This window comes from Lipotes vexillifer, unplaced genomic scaffold (genome assembly GCF_000442215.2).
Source record: "Lipotes vexillifer unplaced genomic scaffold, Lipotes_vexillifer_v1.1 scaffold491, whole genome shotgun sequence".
NCBI classification, from domain to species: domain Eukaryota; kingdom Metazoa; phylum Chordata; class Mammalia; order Artiodactyla; family Lipotidae; genus Lipotes; species Lipotes vexillifer.
This window is the reverse complement of record NW_006770548.1, coordinates 1,408,728-1,430,556: the sequence shown is the minus strand read 5'-3', so window position 1 is coordinate 1,430,556 and position 21,829 is coordinate 1,408,728. Positions and strand designations below refer to the sequence as shown.

At 46.7% G+C, this 21,829-nt stretch overlaps 1 protein-coding gene across 2 annotated transcripts in view; it reads left to right on the top strand.

Moving 5' to 3' along the window:
• The window catches only part of USP4 (ubiquitin specific peptidase 4), a 50,008-nt gene that overhangs the window by 23,429 nt on the left and 4,750 nt on the right, over positions 1 to 21,829 (top strand). Inside the window, exons 7-19 of one of the 2 annotated variants that reach the window (XM_007446194.1) lie at positions 2,614 to 2,754; positions 3,587 to 3,704; positions 5,532 to 5,705; positions 7,838 to 7,996; positions 8,867 to 9,091; positions 9,863 to 9,946; positions 11,365 to 11,459; positions 13,817 to 14,008; positions 14,666 to 14,754; positions 18,836 to 19,063; positions 20,731 to 20,801; positions 21,055 to 21,173; positions 21,503 to 21,652. In XM_007446194.1, coding sequence (XP_007446256.1) covers positions 2,614 to 2,754; positions 3,587 to 3,704; positions 5,532 to 5,705; positions 7,838 to 7,996; positions 8,867 to 9,091; positions 9,863 to 9,946; positions 11,365 to 11,459; positions 13,817 to 14,008; positions 14,666 to 14,754; positions 18,836 to 19,063; positions 20,731 to 20,801; positions 21,055 to 21,173; positions 21,503 to 21,652 — 1,845 coding nt within the window. The remainder of the gene's footprint in view (positions 1 to 2,613; positions 2,755 to 3,586; positions 3,705 to 5,531; positions 5,706 to 7,837; positions 7,997 to 8,866; positions 9,092 to 9,862; positions 9,947 to 11,364; positions 11,460 to 13,816; positions 14,009 to 14,665; positions 14,755 to 18,835; positions 19,064 to 20,730; positions 20,802 to 21,054; positions 21,174 to 21,502; positions 21,653 to 21,829) is intronic. The other variant, XM_007446195.1, reaches the window with a different exon arrangement.

Sequence of the window (21,829 nt, the reverse complement as noted above, 5' to 3'; positions counted from 1 at the left end):
TGCCTGATATCTATAAGGCCCAGTTAGCTCTGCACCACGGTCCCCTTTAAAGGCTGCTTGCCCAGAGCTGGAAGAAGCCAGTGTTTCTGAAATAGAGATTTGAGTTGCGTGCATATGAGGGTTAACACTGTTGGTGGAGGGGGAGATCACAGCTTAGGATGTTGTGAAAGCAGTGAGGATTCTGGCTAAGAGTTGATTGTTGTCTTAATGATAATGCCAGATGCTGGCCTCTGAATACCTGAGGTCAGAGGGTGGGCTTAAAGAGTGGACTCATCCTCAGAGTGGCATTTGGCCTGGAGAACATCTGAGAGGCAAGCAGAGAGCAATGGAGCAAGGAGGGCAGGCATGAATATGTTACAGAGCCTCAGCCATAGGTCAGGGCATGTTTTCGTTGTGATGATAATGACCGGACATGCCTAGGATCAGGAAATATCTCAGTAGAAAGGTGCCAGGAGACCAGAGGCTTTACCAGAGTATCTTTTAGGAGCAGTGAGATCCTTATTTGGAGATGTAACCTCTGTTTTCAGGAAGTTTGTTGCATGAGACTCGGTCACATTTGAGAGTGAGGTCTTGCTTCACATCAGGCGTTTCCTACCGTTGCCTACTTCCTGGCTTGCAGTGCCCTAGGGTGTGCTCTGAAGTTGCCTGGTGACAAGTGACCAGTGCCCAAGCATTTCTCAGATACAAGTCACTTCTGCACAGAGGTCTTGCTTTTTGATTTGTCTGTCAAAGGTAGAGTAAAAAAACAAAAACTTTGTATTATATAAGTTTTCAAGCATATAAAAAATATCCTTATGTAATCAATGTTGGATTTCTTTTTGACCGAATTTACTCTGTAAACTACTGGCAGTATTTTCTAGAACATTTTAAACGAATGTCAAATAAATTTTTCTTTTTTATTTTCTTTGTTTTTTTAAATTTATTTTTTTGGCCACTCCATGTGGCCTGCAGGATCCCAATTTGCTGACCAGGGATCAAACCCATGCCCTTGGCAGTGAAGGTGCAGAGTGCTAACTACTGGGCCACAGGGAATTCCCTGTTCTCTTTCATTTCAACCAGAATGTTGTCTGTTTAAGAAGTTGATAGGTCTTGGATATTTGTAGTGGCTTTATATGGGTTTTTGCCCTTTTGAGTTCAGGGAATAAAATAAGTTACCAGTGAACAGTTGCTAATAAGGGGAGTGTTAAGCCATGTGCCTTGAGGTTCTGTATGTCAGAAATTTAATTTCGCTATCTTGTAGTATCTCCAGACCTGAGATAACTGGGTCTGCCATATCAGACCAGTGTTGGGTAGTGACTTTCCTGCCTGCAAAGGAGGCTGGGCATACCGGCATCACAGTGGACAGGCCTCAAGTATGCTTAAGTCACCTGTGTATCAGAAGAGAGTGCCCTTGGCTCTGACAAGCCTTACTTAAGGAGCTGCCTGAGTTCTTGGACTCGTTTGCAGCTGAGATGAGGCTCAGTGAAGCAGATGCTCTTCAGGATTGGAGAAGGTGCGTTTCCTTATGGGTGGGTGAGAGGCTGGGGAGCCCTCTTTCCCCCTCCCTTGCTGTGACCACAGAATGTGAAGCAGAACTCAGTTCCTGACGCCCATCTAGGCCCCTGGATAGTTCCCTGACATCTGCCTACAGTATGGGTACAGGATCACTCATCTTTGTTGCCACGTCCCACTGTCTTCTCAAGGGGAGCCCTGGTTGACATCAGATCACATGAGGTTGGGCACTCTGCAGGGACAATGCATCTTAATTATTTTCTGTATTCTAAAAATAACCCCAAATCTAGAAGGAAAATCACAGTTGTACATATTTGAAACAATGCAGACAACACACTTTCTTCTGCATGTGCCTGTATGAATTTTAGTAGAAAATTTGATAAAATTGATATCAGGTTTTTTTGGTGGGGAGCCGCACCATGTGGCATGTGGGATCTTAGTTCCCCAACCAGGGATCGAACCCGTGCCCCCTGCAATGGAAGTGCAGGGTCTTAACCACTGGACCGACAGGGAAGTCCTGTTTGATATCAATTTAAGATTTGGGGCAATTAGCCCTTGAATTAATTAGTGTGAAAGTAGGAATAAATCTAAAATAAGATGCTATGAAAAATATTGAAACATGAGTTTGAAACAGAGGTTATTCACATTTGGTAAATTTAAGGAAACAAAAGGAATTTCCTCAAATAGCACAGTGAAACTAAATCGCCATTTTCCTATTCTGTTATACTTATAGCCACCTGTTTAATCTGGGTCAGGTACTTTGGAGGAAATTCATCTCTTATTACCATTATTCTTTGTCTTTCACTGGTAACTCTTAAAATTTAGGGAAGCTTATCATTTGTAAATCAAACTAGGATGCCCTGAAGATCAACCTTGTGTTTTATCCTACTGAAAGATTCAGTATATGACCATGTGGATGAATGAGACAGGAAGATCAATTAATTTCTTTACTCTCACTTAAATAAAGTTTGTCTTGAATTAGCATGAAAATGGGCTTTTTGCAATTAATTTTAAATAACTGAATATGTAGAACATTTATTTCCTGAGAAGAGACCTAAGGCATTAAATAGGGCTTGCTTTTTGCAAAATGTCAGTAGCATTGTTTCTGCTTCTCTCTCCCAGATCAAGCACTGCGCCTAGCAGAAATTTTACTACCTCTCCAACATCATCAGCAAGTCCCTATTCCTCAGTACCTGCCTCTCCCATTTCAAATGGTGATAGCACTAACACCTCTGGGATGCACAGTTCTGGTGTCAGCAGGGGGTAAGAGCAGGTCCTTTCACTTTGCTTCCCTTCCCGCTGAGTCCTTTCCCAGGCCGTACCTGGACAGCTCCTCTGCTGCTACACTAAGCATAGTGGGATTAGGGCTCCCCATGGGAACATGCTGCATGTGGTTTCTTGCTCCATTTCATACCCACAGTAAATTGTGCCTCCTAGTTCTGATGTACATTGCTTTTCTTCCTGCGAGCTGGTGTTTTCCCCACAGCCTGTCAGTTGGTGGTCATGGGGGTCACTGCATTTGTCTGTGAAGGAATGGGCTGGTTATCTGGCAGAATAGCTACGCGGGGATGATTGTTGGCTGTGGGAGGACACTGCCTGTTTCCCCTCTGCATGGCTGTGATCCTTTCTCCGAGTGTTTCAGGAGCACCTGCCATATAGCACAGACAGGGTGGAAGAGGAAGGTCAGGAGAGAGAGAGAGTGCCTGCACACTCAGGCACAGTCAAGACTGAGTGTGGCCTGGTAGGTGGCGGCAGGTGCAAGCTTTGATCTTGGTAACCAGTGTTCTTCCCCGAAGTCACCTGGCAGTTAGCCTTTTGGAGGGATACAAAATTCGCCTTTGCCAAAGCCTGAGAGCAGAGGATTCAAACAGCATTTCTCCCCTTAAGTATGTGGTCACCACCCGTTATCATGTCAAATCGAGGCAGGGGGTTGGGGCGGGGGAGCTGGAGGGCTGGGGAGGGGAGTAAAGAGACCTTGTCTCATGGGGTTATTATCAAGTGAGAATTCTAGAGGCCCCAGCGGAGCCCCAGAAGGCATCCTGAGGGCATGTGAACAGCACTCACTTTTATTGCTGATGTGGGTTATGTTTTCCAGTGGATCTGGCTTCTCTGCTTCGTATAATTGTCAGGAGTCCCCATCAACTCATGTACAACCTGGGCTCTGTGGACTTGGAAACCTGGGAAACACCTGCTTCATGAACTCCGCCTTGCAGGTAGAGGGCAGAGCTGCCATCTCAATAACACTGTGTCTTCACAGTACTTGAGGCTCAGGTGGGAGTGGCCTCTAAGGTGTTGGGAGGATCTTCTCCCAGGGGTCCCTAATGACCCTTTGTTAGTACTTCAGGGATCCCTGCCAAGGCACGTTCCACTGGGTAGTACAGAATGGCCTCATCAGTGTTCCTGGCCTCAAAATGTCTTCTTAATCAGTTCTAGGTTTGATTTTATAGTAAAAGTATGTTGAATTTTGTTGACCATTAGGGAATGATCTCAGAAAGTACTGGAATACTTGCCTGGTTGGTCTCTAATGGGATGAGAACTCAAGGAGCTGGTACTAAGCCAAATTATTCCTGCTTGAAGTTGACCATCTTTTCACCAGTGAGCCATCTCACCTCATGCCCCTGCTTGGAGAAAATCCTCAAATCCTCCCTTTGAAACCTCATTTATTCATCCATCAAATATTTTTTGGGCACATACTATGTGATGGTACTGTTTTGGGCATGGGCTGGAGTTAGGGTCCAGCTACAAAGTTAGGAGGGCACAGTCCTTAGTACTGCCCTCACTTCTGACACCAGCTGCAAATTTGGGGCTCCCTAAGACCACCCTCGGTTTTGTTAATTTGCTAGAAAGACTTGTAGACTCACTTAAAAGTAATTATACTCACAGTTACGGTATGTTATAGGGAAAAGATACAGATTTAAAATTAGGCAAGGTTAAGAAGGGAGTAGGGCAGAGTCTAGGAGGGTTCTCAGTGCAGAGCTTCGGTTGCCCTCTTCCATTGGAGTCAGGATGCTTTACTTTCCTGGCATTGATGTGTAACAGGCATGGAGCATTGCCAGGTATGAAAACTCACTTGAGTTTTGGTGTCCAGAATTTTTATTGGGGCATTATTATATGGCATGACTGATTGGTTGCCCAGTGGTTAAAGAGAAAATTCTTGTGAATTGGTAAATGTATTCAGTGATTTAAGGCAGAAATACCAATCATGCCTATCTTCTTTCAGCACCCCAAATCATTTTACAAGGCAGGATACTCTGATACCAAAATATGACAAGGAATTTCTAAAGAAAATTTTAGACTATCGTATCTCATAACTGTAGACACAAATAATGTAGATAAAATTTTAGCAAATCAAAATCAATGATATCTAAATAAAAGTGGTAACACATAACAAGTAGGTGTGGTTTGTGCTAGGAAAACCAGATTGGTTTAACACCTGAAAAATTAATCAGTCTTTTAACACAGTAACAGAATGAAGGAGAAAACCATGTGATCATCTCTATAGATGTAGGAAAACTCATTTGATAAAATCCAATACCCACCTTCATTTTTTAATTTAAGGAGTTAAAATTAGTATACACAGGTACAATATTATTTATTGTTTTTTCTAATTATCCTGATTTTCCCCACCCAGAGTGTTTTGGCTCTAGTAAAGCATTTTGCCTTCGGCTTACTTATATCTTGTCTTCTCATGAAATAGTGGAATGTCGCAGTCACTTCCAGTAAAAAAATATATCATCTAAAATTATTATCTTCCACTGAATAGTGGAATATACAGCTTTTGCCCTCAGAGAGCTTGTCTCAGAAACAATTATTAGGCAGTAAGTGTGAGCTCCCTCCAAAACAGTGTTCCTGGGAGGCTAGTCACAATGTGGCCACCAGCCGCTGGGAGGCTGTGCCTTACTGTTATGAGCCCTTTAGAGAATCTGCTGAGCACTTCATTTTGTTGGCGTGACCCTCACTGGTCATTTAGAACTGGGTTTATCTTGTGTCTCTGTGTGCTCTCCAGAAGTGGTGTAAGCTGTGATCGTGTTCTCTTTCAGTGCTTAAGCAACACTGCACCACTGACCGACTACTTTCTCAAAGATGAGTATGAGGCTGAAATCAACAGGGACAACCCTCTGGGAATGAAAGGGGAAATTGCAGAGGCCTATGCAGAGCTCATTAAGCAGATGTGGTCTGGAAGGGATGCTCATGTGGCACCTCGCATGTTCAAAGTATGTTGACGTATATACTTCCTTTTTCCTATTTTGGGGAGAGTGGTTTTGTGTTGTAATGAAGCATTCCTTTACTGCATTTTGGGATTAAGATAAGCTCTGAGACTAAAATCACTACATGATCAGATCCTTCTTTTCTGTTCAGTCATTTAGCACGCACTTAAGTGACTCAGCCCCCACCTCTGGGCCGAGGATACTTCAGATAATCATTTGTATTGTAAGCTGCTTGTTCAGAATGCTGTATTCTACAGTGGCATTCTTTTTTTCTTTCTTTCTTTAAGTTTTTTTGATGTGGACCGTGTTTAAAGTCTACTGAATTTGTTACAATATTGCTTCTGTTTTATGTTTTGGTTTTTTGGCTGTGAGGCATGTGGGATCTTAGCTCCCTGACCAGGATCGAACCCACACCTCCTACACTGGAAGGTGAAGTCTTTTTTTTTTTTTGCGGTACGCGGGCCTCTCACTGTTGTGGCCTCTCCCTTTGCGGAGCACAGGCTCCGGACGTGCAGGCTCAGCGGCCATGGCTCACGGGCCTAGCCGCTCCGCGGCATGTGGGATCTTCCCGGACCGGGGCACAAACCCGTGTCCCCTGCATCGGCAGGCGGACTCCCAACCACTGCGCCACCAGAGAAGCCCGGAAGGTGAAGTCTTAACCACTGGACTATCAGGGAAGTCCCTACAGTGGCATTCTTTAAATGGTTGACACCCTAAGCCAGACCATAAAAATTCAGTCAAATTTCCAGTATCATCTGAAGGGTGCTCCCAGGTTCTCTGAGGCTGGAACGTATACCAACTGTGGTTTGAGTTGGGTCCCCTAAGTTAAGAATTGGGCTGACATTGTCAGATGTTGGTATGAGGGACAGTTCTCACTTGGGTCCCTCAGCTAGGAAGATGGGTGAACTGCATTGGGCACTTGGAGCACCTCAACCTTCCATTGCCTTGAATGTTTTTCGCTGCTGAGGGGGAAGTGCCTTGCCTCCATATGTTGAAATATGGAAATCCTGTTTGGTTCAAGGAGCCTTCATGAAGCATCTGATTCACAGAGGAAAAAAAATATAGCACCTAAGCTCAATGAGAAAATTAAAATCTCAGATTGTTTATTGAAAACAAATTCTTTTCATTCCCATGGTCACATTAATCCCTGGGAAATATATGCAAATTACTGTTCCCAGAGTTTCTGTTTCTGAAGGTCTAGGGTGGGGCCTGAGAAGGTACATTTCTGTCAAGCTCTCAGATGATGCTAATGCCACTAGTTGGGCACTGCACTCTGAGGATCAGTAGTGTAGAGCAATACAAGGCAGGCACTTATTTAGGGCTAGGAGGGCTCTTATGTACAGTGCTCTTATTTAGGGCTAGGAGGATTCCTCTGGCTGATGCAGGTACCATTTGTAAACTTCTTAGGGAAACTCTGAGCCAAAGAAGGTGGTTGGAGAGGGATTCGTGTCTGTACTTAGGAGATGTGGCTACTGAGGGAGTCACTCTTTACTCCTCTCTTAGGGATAGTGGTCCAGGTTCCAAGTCTGTAGTTGTCCTGGATTTCAGATCTTAGCCCTCTTCTCTCTGGTAGGAACTGCTGACCTTTAGGCCCTTGAGGAGTTAATCAGGCTACTGGAGCAAGGGTGTTCTCCCTTACGGTACCAGCAGCCTGCAAATTTATTTTAAAAATAAATTTATTTAGTTATTTTATTTATTTTAAAAATAAATTTATTTAGTTATTTTATTTATTTTTGGCTGTGTTGAGTCTTCGTTGCTGCACGTGGGCTTTCTCTAGTTGTGGAGAGCGGGGGCTACTCTTCATTGTGGTGCATGGGCTTATTGCTGTGGCTTCTCTTGTTGCAGAGCATGGGCTCTAGGCGCACGGGCTTCAGTAGTTGTGGCACATGTGCTCAGTAGTTGTGGCTCTTGGACTCTAGAGCACAGGCCCAGGAGTTGTGGCGCACGGGCTTAGTTGCTCCGCGGCATGTGGAATCTGCCCGGACTGGGGCTCGACCCCCTGTCTCCTGCATTGGCAGGCAGATTCTTAACCACTGTGCCACCAGGGAAGCCCAAAGTTATTTTTGATGACAATTTCCTGTCTGACTTCACTGGTTCTTTATAACTTACGCCTTCTGATGTGGTTGCTTTTGTTGTAGACTCAGGTGGGACGTTTTGCCCCTCAGTTTTCTGGCTACCAACAACAAGACTCTCAGGAGCTGTTAGCCTTTCTTCTAGACGGATTGCATGAAGATCTGAACCGAGTGAAGAAAAAACCGTACCTGGAGCTGAAGGATGCCAATGGGCGGCCAGATGCGGTATGATATTGAAGACTTTTGAAGAAAAATATTCCAAAGAAGCTGCCTCCTACTGGGTGGTGCAAGGGCATTCTTCTGGTCTTGGAGTATTGGTGCCAGGGCTCTGGTTGCCTCTCACTGTTGTTTGTGACGTGGACGTGAGGTCTAATATGGAAATGTGTTGCACGTTACAAAGGGGCTAACTCTAGTTACCCCTGATGCTCCCTCTTGGGCTTCTTCAAGTTCGAGTCAGTTTGTTTAGTATAATTACATTGGTGAACCAGAGACTAGGGCACCCTGAAAACTGTAAAGTGCCTATAGTGTGGGCCCTTGGGATTATTGAAATCCATTAAAATCCATCCATGATGATTAAAATAGTTTGTTATTAATGTTTTTAGGGCACTTAGATTTTTTTGCCTTGATTTTCATATCTATGAAGAGGGAATTTAGTATTTAAGCTACCTATCACATTGGGATGATCAGTATGAATACTTGAAAGTAGCATTCACATCTTAAAGGAAAAACCATGAGCTAGCTGAACTGTAGCATAAATTAAAAGTTAACTGAAGGGACTTTGGATCATTGGAAGCCCTATAGGAGGCAGTCCTTCCCCGGTCAGGTCCATGTGTCCACAGTGCTCTCAGTTCGTCTCTGTCCTGTAGATCCTGCATCAGCACTTTGTTAAGTGTAGGATTGGGCATGGAGCTGGCATGTGGAATGAGTTTGGTATGCTAAGAGCAGTCCTGGCCCTCACTGGCCTGGACCAAGTTCTTGGCTGCACAGACTGCCTCACAGTCTATTTCAGATTTTGCTGTGAATCATTCTGGATGCAGAGGCTAAGAACTGTGAGATGCTGAGAAAGTCTTACTTATCCCCTTTGCTTTCTTCCAGGTGGTGGCAAAGGAAGCCTGGGAGAATCATAGGTTGAGGAATGACTCTGTGATTGTGGATACGTTCCACGGCCTCTTCAAATCTACCTTGGTTTGCCCAGAATGTGCTAAGGTTTCTGTGACCTTTGATCCATTTTGTTATCTAACTCTCCCACTGCCCTTGAAGAAAGATCGAGTTATGGAGATCTTCCTGGTTCCCGCTGACCCTCGCTGCAGACCTACCCAGGTAAGAGAAATCGGCACCCTCATGGTACCCCTTGTTGTGAGTGGCCTCCAGACCCAGAGTGGGGCTGCTTCCATCTGTTGCAGCAGCAGCTCCATCAGCTGCCTCTGAAACCCCTTGGCACTTGCCTTGAGTGTGTGCCCTTGTCCTCCCTCAGACCTTTGTATAATCCCATGTCATTCAGGCATATTGTGAAGGTTCTCTGGGCTTCTCTGTCACCTTTTCCCCTGTGCTCCATTCATTTGACTAAAGGAACCTGGCTGATCTGCTAAGAGATCCTTGAATCTGAATGTTAGGGGACTAGAAACAGTACTTCCCTTGGTTATGTTCACCCCTAAATCAGCTAGGAGAGCCTTGCCAGAACAAAAGGCCAAATGAAAGGTGTGACAGGCCGATCGATCTTAGTGTCCAGCCCTGCTGATGGCTCACTACATGCTTCTTCTGGCTTTATGACAAGGACTGGTTGGCAGTTTGTATAATTGTAACATTTCTTTAAAGGAAGTAGTGAATGGCTCTGAAAAGTTATGAAAAAAATAAAGCAATGTGTAGGCGGGAAAGAGATGGTCCAGCTTCTGCAGTGCTACCTGAATAGAGAGGCAGGTGTTGATGCAGAAGACTTGCCTATTTGCTCAGCTGGCCACTCATCTGGGCCCTGAGCTCACCACACACTGTTTCTGGTGGGGCACCTCTGCCCTCCATGATGCCTGCTCCTCCCAACTCATCTCCCACCCTTTCCAGAGCACCCTTGTCACCCCTCCCATCTCTCCTTTGCAGTACCGTGTGATTGTGCCGCTGATGGGGGCTGTGTCTGACCTGTGTGAGGCTCTCTCCAGGCTGTCTGGCATTGCTGCAGAAAACGTAAGGCGGGGTGTTCAGTGGCATTCAGCCTATTGGGGGCAGTTCATAGTCCTTTGGACTATAGTTTCAACCTTGTAGCCACTTTTGTGGGGTAGGTCTTATCGGCCAGCACACATGTGATTATATCTGAATGCCTCAGACCTCCTGGCCCTTGTTCATTGTGCACACTGTGCCTGAGACTGTCCCTTCCAGCCCTGGGAACACTGTCTTTCCTCCATTGAGGACACACTAGCTATGGTCAGAGGGCCAGGACTGGGGATTTGCTCTCACTTTGCCTCCCCTTCCTACCTGACCTCATCTGTAATGTGAGAAGCTGGAAGTTCTTTCCTGTCCCAAACTCTGTAAGTCTGTGGAGTGACTTGATAGAAATCTTTATATAAAAACAGTTGCTGGGATTTCCCTGATGGCACAGTGGTTAAGAATCCACCTGCCAATGCAAGGGACACGGATTCAATCCCTGGTCCAGGAAGATCCCACGTGCAGCGGAGCAACTAAGCCTGTGTGCCACAACTACTGAGCCTTCGCTCCAGAGCTGGTGAGCCACAACTACAGAGCCCGTGTGCCACTACTGAAGCCCGCACCTAGAGCCGGTGCTCCACAACAAGAGAAGCACGTGCACCACAACGAAGAGTAGCCCCCGCTCGCCACAGCTAGAGAAAGCCCACACGCAGCAACGAAGACCCAACGCAGTCAATAAATAAATAAATAGATTTATTTGAAAATAAAAATAAAATATAAAAATAAAAACAATTGCTCACGCTGGCCTTTTTGCTGAGCCTGGCCCTGTGTGAAGGTGGGGAAAGTGAAGACCTCTTGCTACCCGAGGATCCATCCTCCTGGATGCCCCCAGCCGCTCCCTTTTCCCAGCCCTGGTCAGTGCCCTTCTCCTCCCCACTCCCCTTGCACCCCTGCTGGTTTCAGGTGGTAGGTCTTGGTGGTTGGGGTTTGGTCTTTTCTGCTATGTGCTGAGGATGGCTTGGGGAATTCCAGCCCCAGGGAACACCCCAGAGGGTTCTGGATTACTGCTGGTCTCTGGTCAGCACTCACTCCCTACCATTCCTGCCACTGGAGGGCAAATCCTGTCATAAACCTTGGGACAGATACAGCATGTTTTCTGGTGGCAACAGCCATGCTGCTCCCCTTTGGCCCTTGGCCCCTGAGCTCTGGGGCTGGTTGCATCGTGATCTCTCAGGGGGCAGCACTTATTTTTTCATTTGTGCCTGGGTTATTAAGTAGGTGTACTCTTTTTTAAAAAATATTTATTTATTTGGCTGCGCCGGGTCTTAGTTGCAGCACGCGGGATCTTCGTCGCAGCACGCAGCATCCTTTTAGTTGCGGCATGTGGGATCTTTAGTTGCGGCATATGGTGGGTGTACTCTTATCCATCCTGTAATCTTTCTGTTACTGTTGATTCTTAGATGGTGGTCACAGACGTGTATAATCACCGGTTCCACAAAATTTTCCAAATGGATGAAGGTTTAAACCACATCATGCCTCGGGATGACATTTTCGTGTGAGTACTCAGTGGTTTCTGCTGCAGGGTCAAAGGAAACATTCTAGAGGCTTTGCCAGTGTCTGTCAGTGTCTCCAGAGCAGAAGATCTGGCAGTTGGTGCTCGTGTGGATTTGCCCCAACTCCTGGGTGCAAGAGGTGGATGTTCAGGGAATTTTGGGTAGCCATCAGTGCTAAGCGCCTACTGGCACTTCAGAGCTAGACATTCCAGATAACTGTCCTCAGCATGAACAAGGCTTTTGTCAACAGTTGCTACCTGTTAAGAAGGCCTGTTCAGTGGTTCTGCAGATGGTCCTGCTGTCAGAAATGCTTTTCTCAAGAAGAGTCAGAGCTTTGTGAGGGGCCATGGGAAGACAGGAGAAGGGACTCAGTACAGGGAGGGTCTCGTCCTTTCTCCCAGCCACAGGTAGTGGCTTCTCAGGCAGGTTCCATCCCAGATGACAGGGAAGGTTGATTTAAGCAGCCTTTTCCAGCGCTAACATCTGCAAGCTCTGAGACTCAGTCTTCTCATCCCTGTGGGGACAGTACACTTGAAGTGCAGATTGTCTCCTCGGCCCCTCCCAAATCCTCTTGCTTCAAGGCTGCTTTGTGTGATTGTGTGTGTGTCCCTCTTCCAGGTGGGGGTGGGGTGGGGGGTGGAGTGTGAGCTTGCCTGAGGTCCCAGCAGCCACTTGCTCAGGGAGGCTTGCGTGTGGAGCACACCCATGTTGTCCCTCCCTCGTTCCCTCTCAGCCAGAAACTTGTCTCTGCCGAGAAAGGTTTTTAGGATTTTGTTTTGGTTTTTGGTTTTGGCTGAGGAATGCAGTACACAAAGGAGGCATTTCCTTCCCTTTACATTTTTGTGGCCAATGACTTCTAGGTCACTCTAAAAGGAAGAATTCTTAACCACACCCAAGATCCTAGTTCTGTTCACACTCGCATAGGCTGCCTCCCCACTCACAGCCATGTTCCCTTACTTTACTAATGGAGGGTGCCAAGGCTTATGCTGGGCCACAGGGCTGGGACTGTCCACTTCATACCCCAAGACCTTAACACAGTCTCCCTCAGTTCTGGAAACTAGTGCTCGCACATACCTGTGCTGAGAAGACCTGGGACATCACCTTGTGGGGAGGTTGGCAAACCACCAACGGAGGATTCTTCAGAGGGCTTGAGGGCCAGCGAATTGGAAAGCAAATTGTTTTATGATGAATTGATAATTGTCTTATAAAAACAGAATTGTAGCATGTAATAGTTTTTGAGCATGTGACGTACTGTGCTACTGAGTTACTTAATCCTCACCACTACACTGGAAGGTGGGTGATCCCATTTGTCCGCTGGATAAAGAGACTTAGAAATTAAGGCACTTGACCTGGTTACAGCAGCCAGAAAGTTACAATGATGGATCTGGAACCTGGGCCAGCCTCACTCCAAGGCTTGGTTGTTGAGCATCATGGTTTCGCGTGTGCGAGAGAGAGATCATGGTTGAGAGAGAGAGAGAGAGAGAGAGAGAGAGAGAGAGAGAGAGAAGTGTGAGAGAGAGAGAGAGTGGGAGAGAGAGAGAGAGAGAGAGAGAGAGAGAGAGAGAGAGAGAGAGAGAGAGAGAGATTGTGTTTCTACGGATCAGTAAGTTTGTGTCTCCCCCTATAGGAAGAGGGAAAGACTACAGTCGGTTGCCAGCAATTTTGGTAACATCTGTTCCAGGATAAAACATCTATAAATCTCCTCAATCCCATGTATTCACTAAGTAAGACACATTTTTCAAAATCATTGATTTGTATTTAGCAGTTTCTTCGGTTATCTCTGATTTTTTAAAAGAATTTAATATGATTCTTTTACTTCAATGTTTTTGAAGAAAGATGGCAAACAGTTTTATAAATTTGCTTCCTCATTTGAAATAAAGAGTCTTTGGCTTATATTCTAGATGTACGTCGCTGTACAGTATTTGGTTTTACTAAAGGGCAGGGCATTGAGAATGCCTTTTTCTAAAAGTTAAGCTCCTTGATGGGTGACAAAAGGTGAACTTCGTGGCTGGCCCCCCCGTGTGCCTTTGTGTCTGAAGTGATGGTCTGGATGACAGGTGTCATCTGTGTTAAGTCCCAGTTGAAGGACCACAGAGTTTGAGGCCATGGTTGGGGGAAGGAGGATCACATTAGCCCCAGGTCCTGGGTTGTATAGGTTCACCTTGTGTTAACAGTTGACCTTCTTTGGGATTCCTGACCCACCCTCTAGCATCGTCTTGGAAATGGTTTATCCACCTTCTGTACTGAAGTGTGCTCTGTCCTAGTAACCATAGTCCTGGTCACCATGTAGCTGCAGCTCAGATCTCTGTCTCTCACAGAGAGCTGCCGCTGAAGTTGCTCTCTTGTGTGATTGACACAGGTACGAGGTCTGCAGCACCTCCACAGATGGCTCTGAATGTGTCACGCTTCCAGTGTACTTCAGGGAAAGGAAATCCAGGCCGTCGAGCACTTCCGCTGGGGCAGTGCTATATGGGCAGCCACTGCTGGTTTCTGTCCCCAAGTACAAGCTCACCCTCGAGTCTTTGTACCAGGCTGTCTGTGAGCGTATCAGGTTGGTGGTAGGAATGTGATTTGCTTGTTATCTAAAATAAGGTAGGGCCTAAAAAAAAAAAAAAAAGATAGGGCCTAGTAAGAGTGACTGCCCCCTGCAGAGTGCCAGTGTTGACCCCGTATGCTCACTTCTGTTAGAAATGTAGTTGTGTCGGCCCCTGGGAGGGCCACGGCAGGTGCTATTGGGACAGAACATTTGGCACATCTGAAGCACCATGACAGTGAACACCTAAGCCTCTTCTAGTCCCTGGAATCATGTCTTCACACCTGTCAGTCACCTGCTTGAGGGAGTATAGTGTTCTGATGGCATTTTGTATTTGAATGTAATTTCTGAACTACTACACTATCATTCTGAACCTGATAATTAACATTACTGGGAAATATTTTTGTAAATGATGGTGCCATGCAACATTTATCAAAGATTTGAAACAGACTTTCTCAGAGTCTGTTCAGTGCCCTGGTAGTTAAACTTCTTATCTCATAGGTTCCTCTCAATTTCCTGAAGTGTTAAGCCATCACATGAATTTTAAGGCCCTTTTATTTATGTAAATTGCTTTGTGAATAGCTGAATATATAAATTAGGAACTACTTCACACTGAGTAGTGGAGAAAAATAGGTAAAGGATACAACTAACAACAATTTCTTTGTTCTTTTCAAGCCGCTATATAAAACAACCTTTGCCTGATGAGTCTGGCAGCTCGCCCTTGGAGCTGGGGGCCTGCAATGGCTCCAGGGGCAGCTGTGAAGGTGAGCGTACGCCACGCTGTGGGGCTGTGACTGACCAAATCCCTCCCGACTTCCCTCTTCTTCCAAAGGTGTTGTATACATGGGTGAGGGAGGCTCTGAGGTGGGGTTGGGGGCTCTGCCTAGAGAGCAGACCTGGAAGCCCTGTCTGCACCACTTCACTCTGCCAGAGCCCATTGTCCAACTTTGACACCTCGTGTAATCTTAAGCGTGGAGGCTGGGTTTCATCTCAGGGAGACTAAGCATAATAGGACTGAGAGACTTGACTAAGGTCATGTAGCAGAGTCAGGATTTGATTCTGACCTGTTGGGATTGCTGAGTACACTTGGCTGCCTTCACAACCTGGCTTGTGTCTGTAGAGCTTTTGTCTTGGCCCTTACCCATCACCATGGTCCAGCAGCCGCCCCTGGGGAGGACAGATGTCCTGCCCAGCCAGTCAGAAGGCAGAGACAGGTTCTTCTGGCCTTTCTTTCTTTCTACCCAGGAAGCCACAGGTGGTAGCTGGCTCTGGACAGCTCCTGATGTGGGAGTGAGGAGCCACAGTTGGAAAAGCAGTAGGATAGACTTGTTGCAAGAAACCCAGAGCCCTCACCATCCTTCTGTAGCCTAGTGCTCACAAGCTCATCTGTGACCATGGAGCTGTGTCTAACCTGCACTGTGGCTGTCATCCTTCTTTTGGGGGCCTGCATGACTGGCTAGGTGGCTTTATTCCTATAAAACCAGAAATGTCCTCCAGTTCTTATGCTTTGTGAATAGCTGAATATATATTCCCAGTTGAAAATTCAAATGCCCAGATTTCTGCAAGACATGCCTGGTCCTGGAAAGTGAGAATTGACATTAAAAATAATGACCAGGGGCTTCCCTGGTGGCGCAGCAGTTGAGAGTCTGCCTGCTGATGCAGGGGACACGGGTTTGTGCCCCAGTCTGGGAAGATCCCACATTCCGCGAGCGGCTAGGCCCATGAGCCATGGCCGCTGAGCCTGCGCATCCGGAGCCTGTGCTCCGCAACGGGAGAGGCCACAACACTGAGAAGCCCGCGTACCGCAAAAAAAATAAAATAAAAAAATAATGACCAGAAGGCTCTGTCCTGAAGGGATATTCCAAATTGTTGGTATTTTAGGTTGAGTATTTATTATACAACAAGTACTCCTGTTCTTGCCCAGAATATCATGTTCTCCTCCCACGAGGGATGAACAGGAGTGTATTCTGTGCACAGGTCCCACAAGCAGACACGTTGGAGCTGTAGTGGTAGTCTCTGAGCAGACCTTGGGTGACCTGTGGGTTCTTAGTGCTCTGGAACTTGAGGCACTGTGATTCCCCGCTTGAGGTGTGGGGCAGACCTCAAAAAGTCACTTAATCTTTCTTAACCTTGGTTTACCCATCTGCAAAATGGGATGATGATAACGGCTTCACAGAGTTGAGGTTACTGTTTAATGAGATAGTGTGGTTAGAGTATCTGGCACATAATAGATGCTCAGTTAATAACAGCATCATGCAGTATTTGCTATTGTTACAATTAGCCTAGTTTCTTAGACATTCCATCTGTCAGTCTCTTGTTCAGTCTCTTGTTCTCACTGCCTTCTTTTGAATTCCATAAGTGAGCCTTGGTGTGTAGACTTCAAATCTTGTTTAATGTTGAAATAATTCTAACCTCTTTACTGCCATGGCTCCTTGTTAGGCCTGTGGTGGCTGTCTCCTGCTGATTCTCTGAGTGTCTTGGGCAGGGCAATGTTTCACTTGCCAGTCTGAGAGCAGAGCAGGCTTACCTGGGCGTAAAAGGGGCAGTGCCACTGCTTCAGGAGTGAAGTGAGCTAATTGAGAAAGGAACCTCTGTGAGAGCTGAGGCTGGCAGTCTTCATGCACACTGGCTGTTTCAGAGTCCTGCTCATGGGGACTCATGTCACACTGTCATCCATGGTTGTGATTGTTCCCGTGGCCTGACAGGAAACTGTGCTGCATTGTCCTGGGCCCAACTTGTCCTTCCTCATGACAACTCCTGAGACACAGTCTTTGAAAGAGGATTTTCTTTTTAACTTATTTTTTGGCTGCATTGGATCTTCGTTGCTGCGCATGGGCTTTCTCTAGTTTCAACGAGCAGGTGCTAGTCTTCGTTGCAGTGTGCATGCTTTTCATTGCAGTGGCTTCTCTTGTTGCGGAGCACAGGCTCTAGAGCGCAGGCTTAGTAGTTGTGGCGCATGAGCTTAGTTGCTCTGTGACATGTGGGATCTTCCCGGACCAGGGATCAAACCTGTGTCCCTTGCATTGGCAGGTGGATTCTTAACCACTGTGGCACCAGGGAAGTCCCTGAAAGAGGATTCTTATGTAGAATATACGTCTTCCTTTCCTCAGTTTCCATTTCTATTGCTATTTCCCCAAATATATAAACTTCATATTTTGACTCTTCCCCCGTTAACTTTTTTTTTTTTTTTTGGCTGCACCGTGCACCTTGTGGGATCTTAGTTCCCCAACCAGATATTGAACCCGGGCCCCTGGCAGTGGAAGCGCCAAGTCCTGACCACTGGACTGCCAGGGAATTCCCTTCCCCTGTTACTTTTACATCACCTTTTGGAGTTGTCCCCATCTTTGTTGAAATTACTTATTTGATACCTTAACTTTCCCCTTTGACTGCCCAACAACAAAAATTATGATGAGCAAGATCATGGATTTTTTTATTGCAGCCACATATACCAACCAGTTCTGGAAACACCTGGGAAATTTACTCATCACCATATGTCTCTAGAATGCCTCTTTAAATTTCTTTTTTTAATATAAATTTATTTTATTTATTTATTTATTTTTGGCTGCATTGGGTCTTTGCTGCTGCACGCAGGCTTTCTCTAGTTGCGGCGAGCGGGGGCTACTCTTTGTTGCAGTGGACAGGTTTCTCATTGCAGTGGCTTCTCTTGTTGTGGAGAATGGGCTCTAGGCACACGGGCTTCAGTAGTTGTGGCACACAGGCTCAGTAGTTGTGGCACACGGGCTTAGTTGCTCCGTGGCATGTGGGATCTTCCCGGACCAGGGATCGAACCCGTGTCCCCTGCATTGGCAGGCAGATTCTTAACCACTGTGCCACCAGGGAAGTCCCTAGAATGCCTCTTAAAACTTTTTTTATTCCCCCTGGCTGCGCGGCTTGCAGGATCTTAGTTCCCCAGCCAGGGATTGAAGCCAGGTCCATGGCAGTGAAAGCACTGAGTCCTAACCACTGGACCGCCAGGGAACTCCCCCCTCTTCAAACTCTTGAAAGTCAGCAATCTCAAATGAATAAAGAGAAAAAAGGAGGGGAGGATCCTGTGTGATGTGTTCCTTGGGGCCCATCATGGTGCCTGCACCTGAGAGAGATGCAGTAAATACTTGTTGAAGGGACAGTCATCATGTTTCTTGTGGAGGAACTGAAGACCTTTACCTAGTATTTGTGTTCATTATCATTTAAAGTTTTACTTTTAAATTGTTTCTTACCAGCCGGTCTTCTTGAGTATTGAGTATGGGTTTAATTGTGGTCCTTTTCTCTCTGTATGCCTAATGATCAAGTTGAAAGAGTCAGATTATGTGGGATGAAGCCCAGTAAAGTACCAAGTGGTAAGGGCCCCAAATTTAGGGCTGGCAGGGCTGCTGACTCACTTTTACCTTCTGGTGACTCCTTGAACCTCTCTGGGCCTCTCTGTCCTCATCGTGGAATAGCTGTGCCCACATGCCTGCTTACCAGGTTGTGGGGGTGTCACATGTGAATTTAAGTGCCTTGTAGATGCAAAGGGGTGGATGTAGTTTCATACACACAGGACTGAATCTGCAAGGAAGCACCATAGTTAGGTATGAAATAAAAATTGCAGCATTGGGGCCTCCCTGGTGGCGCAGTGGTTGAGAGTCCGCCTGCTGATGCAGGGGATGCGGGTTCGTGCCCCGGTCTGGGAGGATCCCACATGCCGCGGAGAGGCTAGGCCCGTGAGCCATGGCCGCTGAGCTTGCGCATCCGGCAACGGGAGAGGCCACGACAGTGAGAGGCCCACGTATCGAAAAAAAAAAAAAAAAATTGCAGCATTGAAATGGGGGCAAATTACATACATGTTATTTTTCATCTGTATGCTAGGAGAAGATGAAGAAGAAATGGAGCATCAGGAAGAAGGCAGAGAGCAGCTTTCAGAAACAGAGGACAGTGGGGAGGATGAGCTGGGAAGTGACCATGGCGAGACCACCCAAAAGAAGCTCAAAGGCCGGCCCTGCCCAAAAAGGCTTTTTACCTTCTGCCTTGTGAACTCCTATGGCACAGCCGACCTAAATTCCCTTGCAGCTGATGGGAAACTGCTTAAACTCAACTGTAAGCACTTTCTCTGACCTTTCAAACTGGGCTTTTGGGGACTTATGATCTATTGGAAAATCTTTGCACTTAGCACTCACTGACTGCACTGAGCTTTCATCATCTCATAGTGTGGCTCCAGGAACAGACACTTGTGTGATCCTTGGCTTAAAGCTCCTTAAAGACTGTTTCAGAGACATGACACCCCTCCGCACTTTTCCTTGGCCTTCTTGTCAGGCTTTTCTCTTTCGTCCTTGATGACTTCAGAAGGAAATGAGCTCTCCCTCCACTCCCACCATCCTTCAGGACTTTTGTTCCGGTTGATAACACTTCTTGTGGCCCTGCTAGGTGGCAGCATTTCCCCAAACTTATGAGAATAAATGCATATTTCTTTTGTTCCATGAGAATACTCATGAAATGTGACCCATCTAGAGAATGGTCATGGATTTCACAGGCTGTTACCTGGAGCCTGTAATGGGGACTGCTGTACAGATGGGAAGGGGCATCCACACGGGATGTGTGTTGTGCGTGAAAAGCAACATGTGGACAGTGAAGATGCCTACCCTGGGTCGGGAGGGGAGCTGCAAAAGCATCTCTTGTGTCTTTTTGCTTCCTTCATTGGAGAAGAGATTTGCTAGATGTCCTCTAGTTTGCTAGCTTGCTTCCCTTTTTAAATAATTACCTAAAAAGAGTTTTTTAAACAGCTCTATTGAGATGGTTTTGGATCTCTCTTGTCTTTTTGCAGCTCCATTCCCTCCGTGCGGCTTCTTGTCTTTAGTGTAATGCCTTGCAAATTCTAGCTCCCTTCTTTTTTTAAAAAATTTATTTATTTAAATTTATTTATTTTTGGCTGCTTTGGGTCTTTGTTGCTGTGTGCAGGCTTTCTCTAGTTGCAGCGAACAGCGGCTACTCTTCGTTGTGGTGCGTGGGCTTCTCATTGCGGTGGCTTCTCTTGTTGCGGAGCATGGGCTCCAGTAGTTGTGGCACGAGGGCTCAGTAGTTGTGGCTCACAGGCCCTAGAGTGCAGGCTCAGTAGTCGTGGCACGCAGGCTTAGTAGCTCCACAGCATGTGGGATCTTCCCAGACCAGGGCTCGAACCCGTGTCCCCTGCATTGGCAGGCAGATTCTTAACCACTGTGACACCAGGGGAAGTCCCTAGCCCCATTCTTGAACATTGGTCTTTGACTCCTCAACTCAGTCTTTTGTTCTCCTCCCCTGCCCACCCCACATGCTATGGCCTGGAAAATGCCTCCAGGCGATAAGCTGGGGCCATGTAGGCATCACCTTATTTTTTGCCTTCTCTCAGGGATCTCACTCTTGCTCTGCCTAATATTCAGTGTCTGAAAACAGTTGTTTCCTCTATTTTGTCAAGTTTCCTTGTGGTTTAAGGCAAGAGGAGAAATCTGGCCACTGTTACTCCATCTTGACCTGTGCCCTTTCAGAATTCTATGTAGTTAGTGCCTTTAAAGTGTGTAGCATTGAGGAAATCTTTGCCAAAGGATTTGGGGGCCCAGGGATTCAGAGTTGGCTGGCTCAAGGCACAGCATCACTCTTGGCAATGGCTGTTGATGGGTGAGCAGGTGTTGATGCCGTAGCCTGAGTGTGGTCCTTCTTACTCTTGTCACCTGAGGAGCCTCTACTGTTGCTGGCCATTCAGTAGTGAGTGACACTTTGGTCCTCCTCCACAGCTCGATCCACACTAGCCATCGATTGGGATAGTGAGACCCGGAGCCGTTATTACGATGAGCAGGAATCTGAGGTAGGTCACTCGGCATGCTTGGTCAGGGGTATGTGCTGGTTTCTGCTTCGGGTGGGTCTCTCTCACCAGTTCCCCAGCAGTTTAGCAAGGTATGTTTTAGACCGAGAATGAAAAGCACTTAAAGATTTTGTCATTACATGTTCAGAGGCTCCAGAAAGTACATTATATTCCAGGCGTGAGAGCTCGTGAGGTTGTGGCTGACCCTGGTAAGATTTTGTTTCCTCAGCAGACCTCAGCATTTTGTTCCTCACAGACCTACGAGAAGCACGTCAGCATGTTGCAGCCTCAGAAGAAAAAGAAGACAGCAGTGGCCCTGAGAGACTGCATCGAGCTCTTCACTACCATGGAGACCCTTGGGGAGCATGACCCCTGGTATGCAGCTCCTACCTCTGGGCAGGGGCACCCAGGTACCCTGGGACTCTGAGATCTGCTGGGGCCATCTGTGTACACAAAAACCCTTTGTATTTGGATGTGTCACTTTTTTACATGGCTGACCCTACAACACAGGTTTTTCTGTGTGAATTGTGTTTTCCAGACTAGGACAGCCATCACCCTCTTTTGGAAGGTGGCTTAGAGACCTCCCTGCCCTGAAGCAGTCATGCTGAGTACAAGAAAGGATGTTATGGGATTGCCTCCATGCTTGAGAGCCCAGGCGGCACTGGCCCCCTGCCTCCCCACTAAGTGGAGGTTTCTCTTTTCAGGTACTGTCCCAACTGTAAGAAGCATCAACAGGCCACAAAGAAGTTTGACCTGTGGTCCTTGCCGAAGATTCTGGTGGTCCACCTCAAACGTTTCTCCTACAATAGATACTGGAGGGACAAACTTGATACAGTTGTGGAATTCCCAGTCAGGTGGGTCCCTGGGCTGCACTGTTATTTTGGGGAAAATTAAAAAACAGGCAGACAATCTGGGCACTGATTGGCAGAGTGTTTTGCTGCCAAAGACTTTTCTGCGTTAAGGGGTGTGTGTTGCTAGGCTCTTGAGAAGTTAAACTTTGGCTCACTTCCCCTCCGTGTCTGTAGGGACAG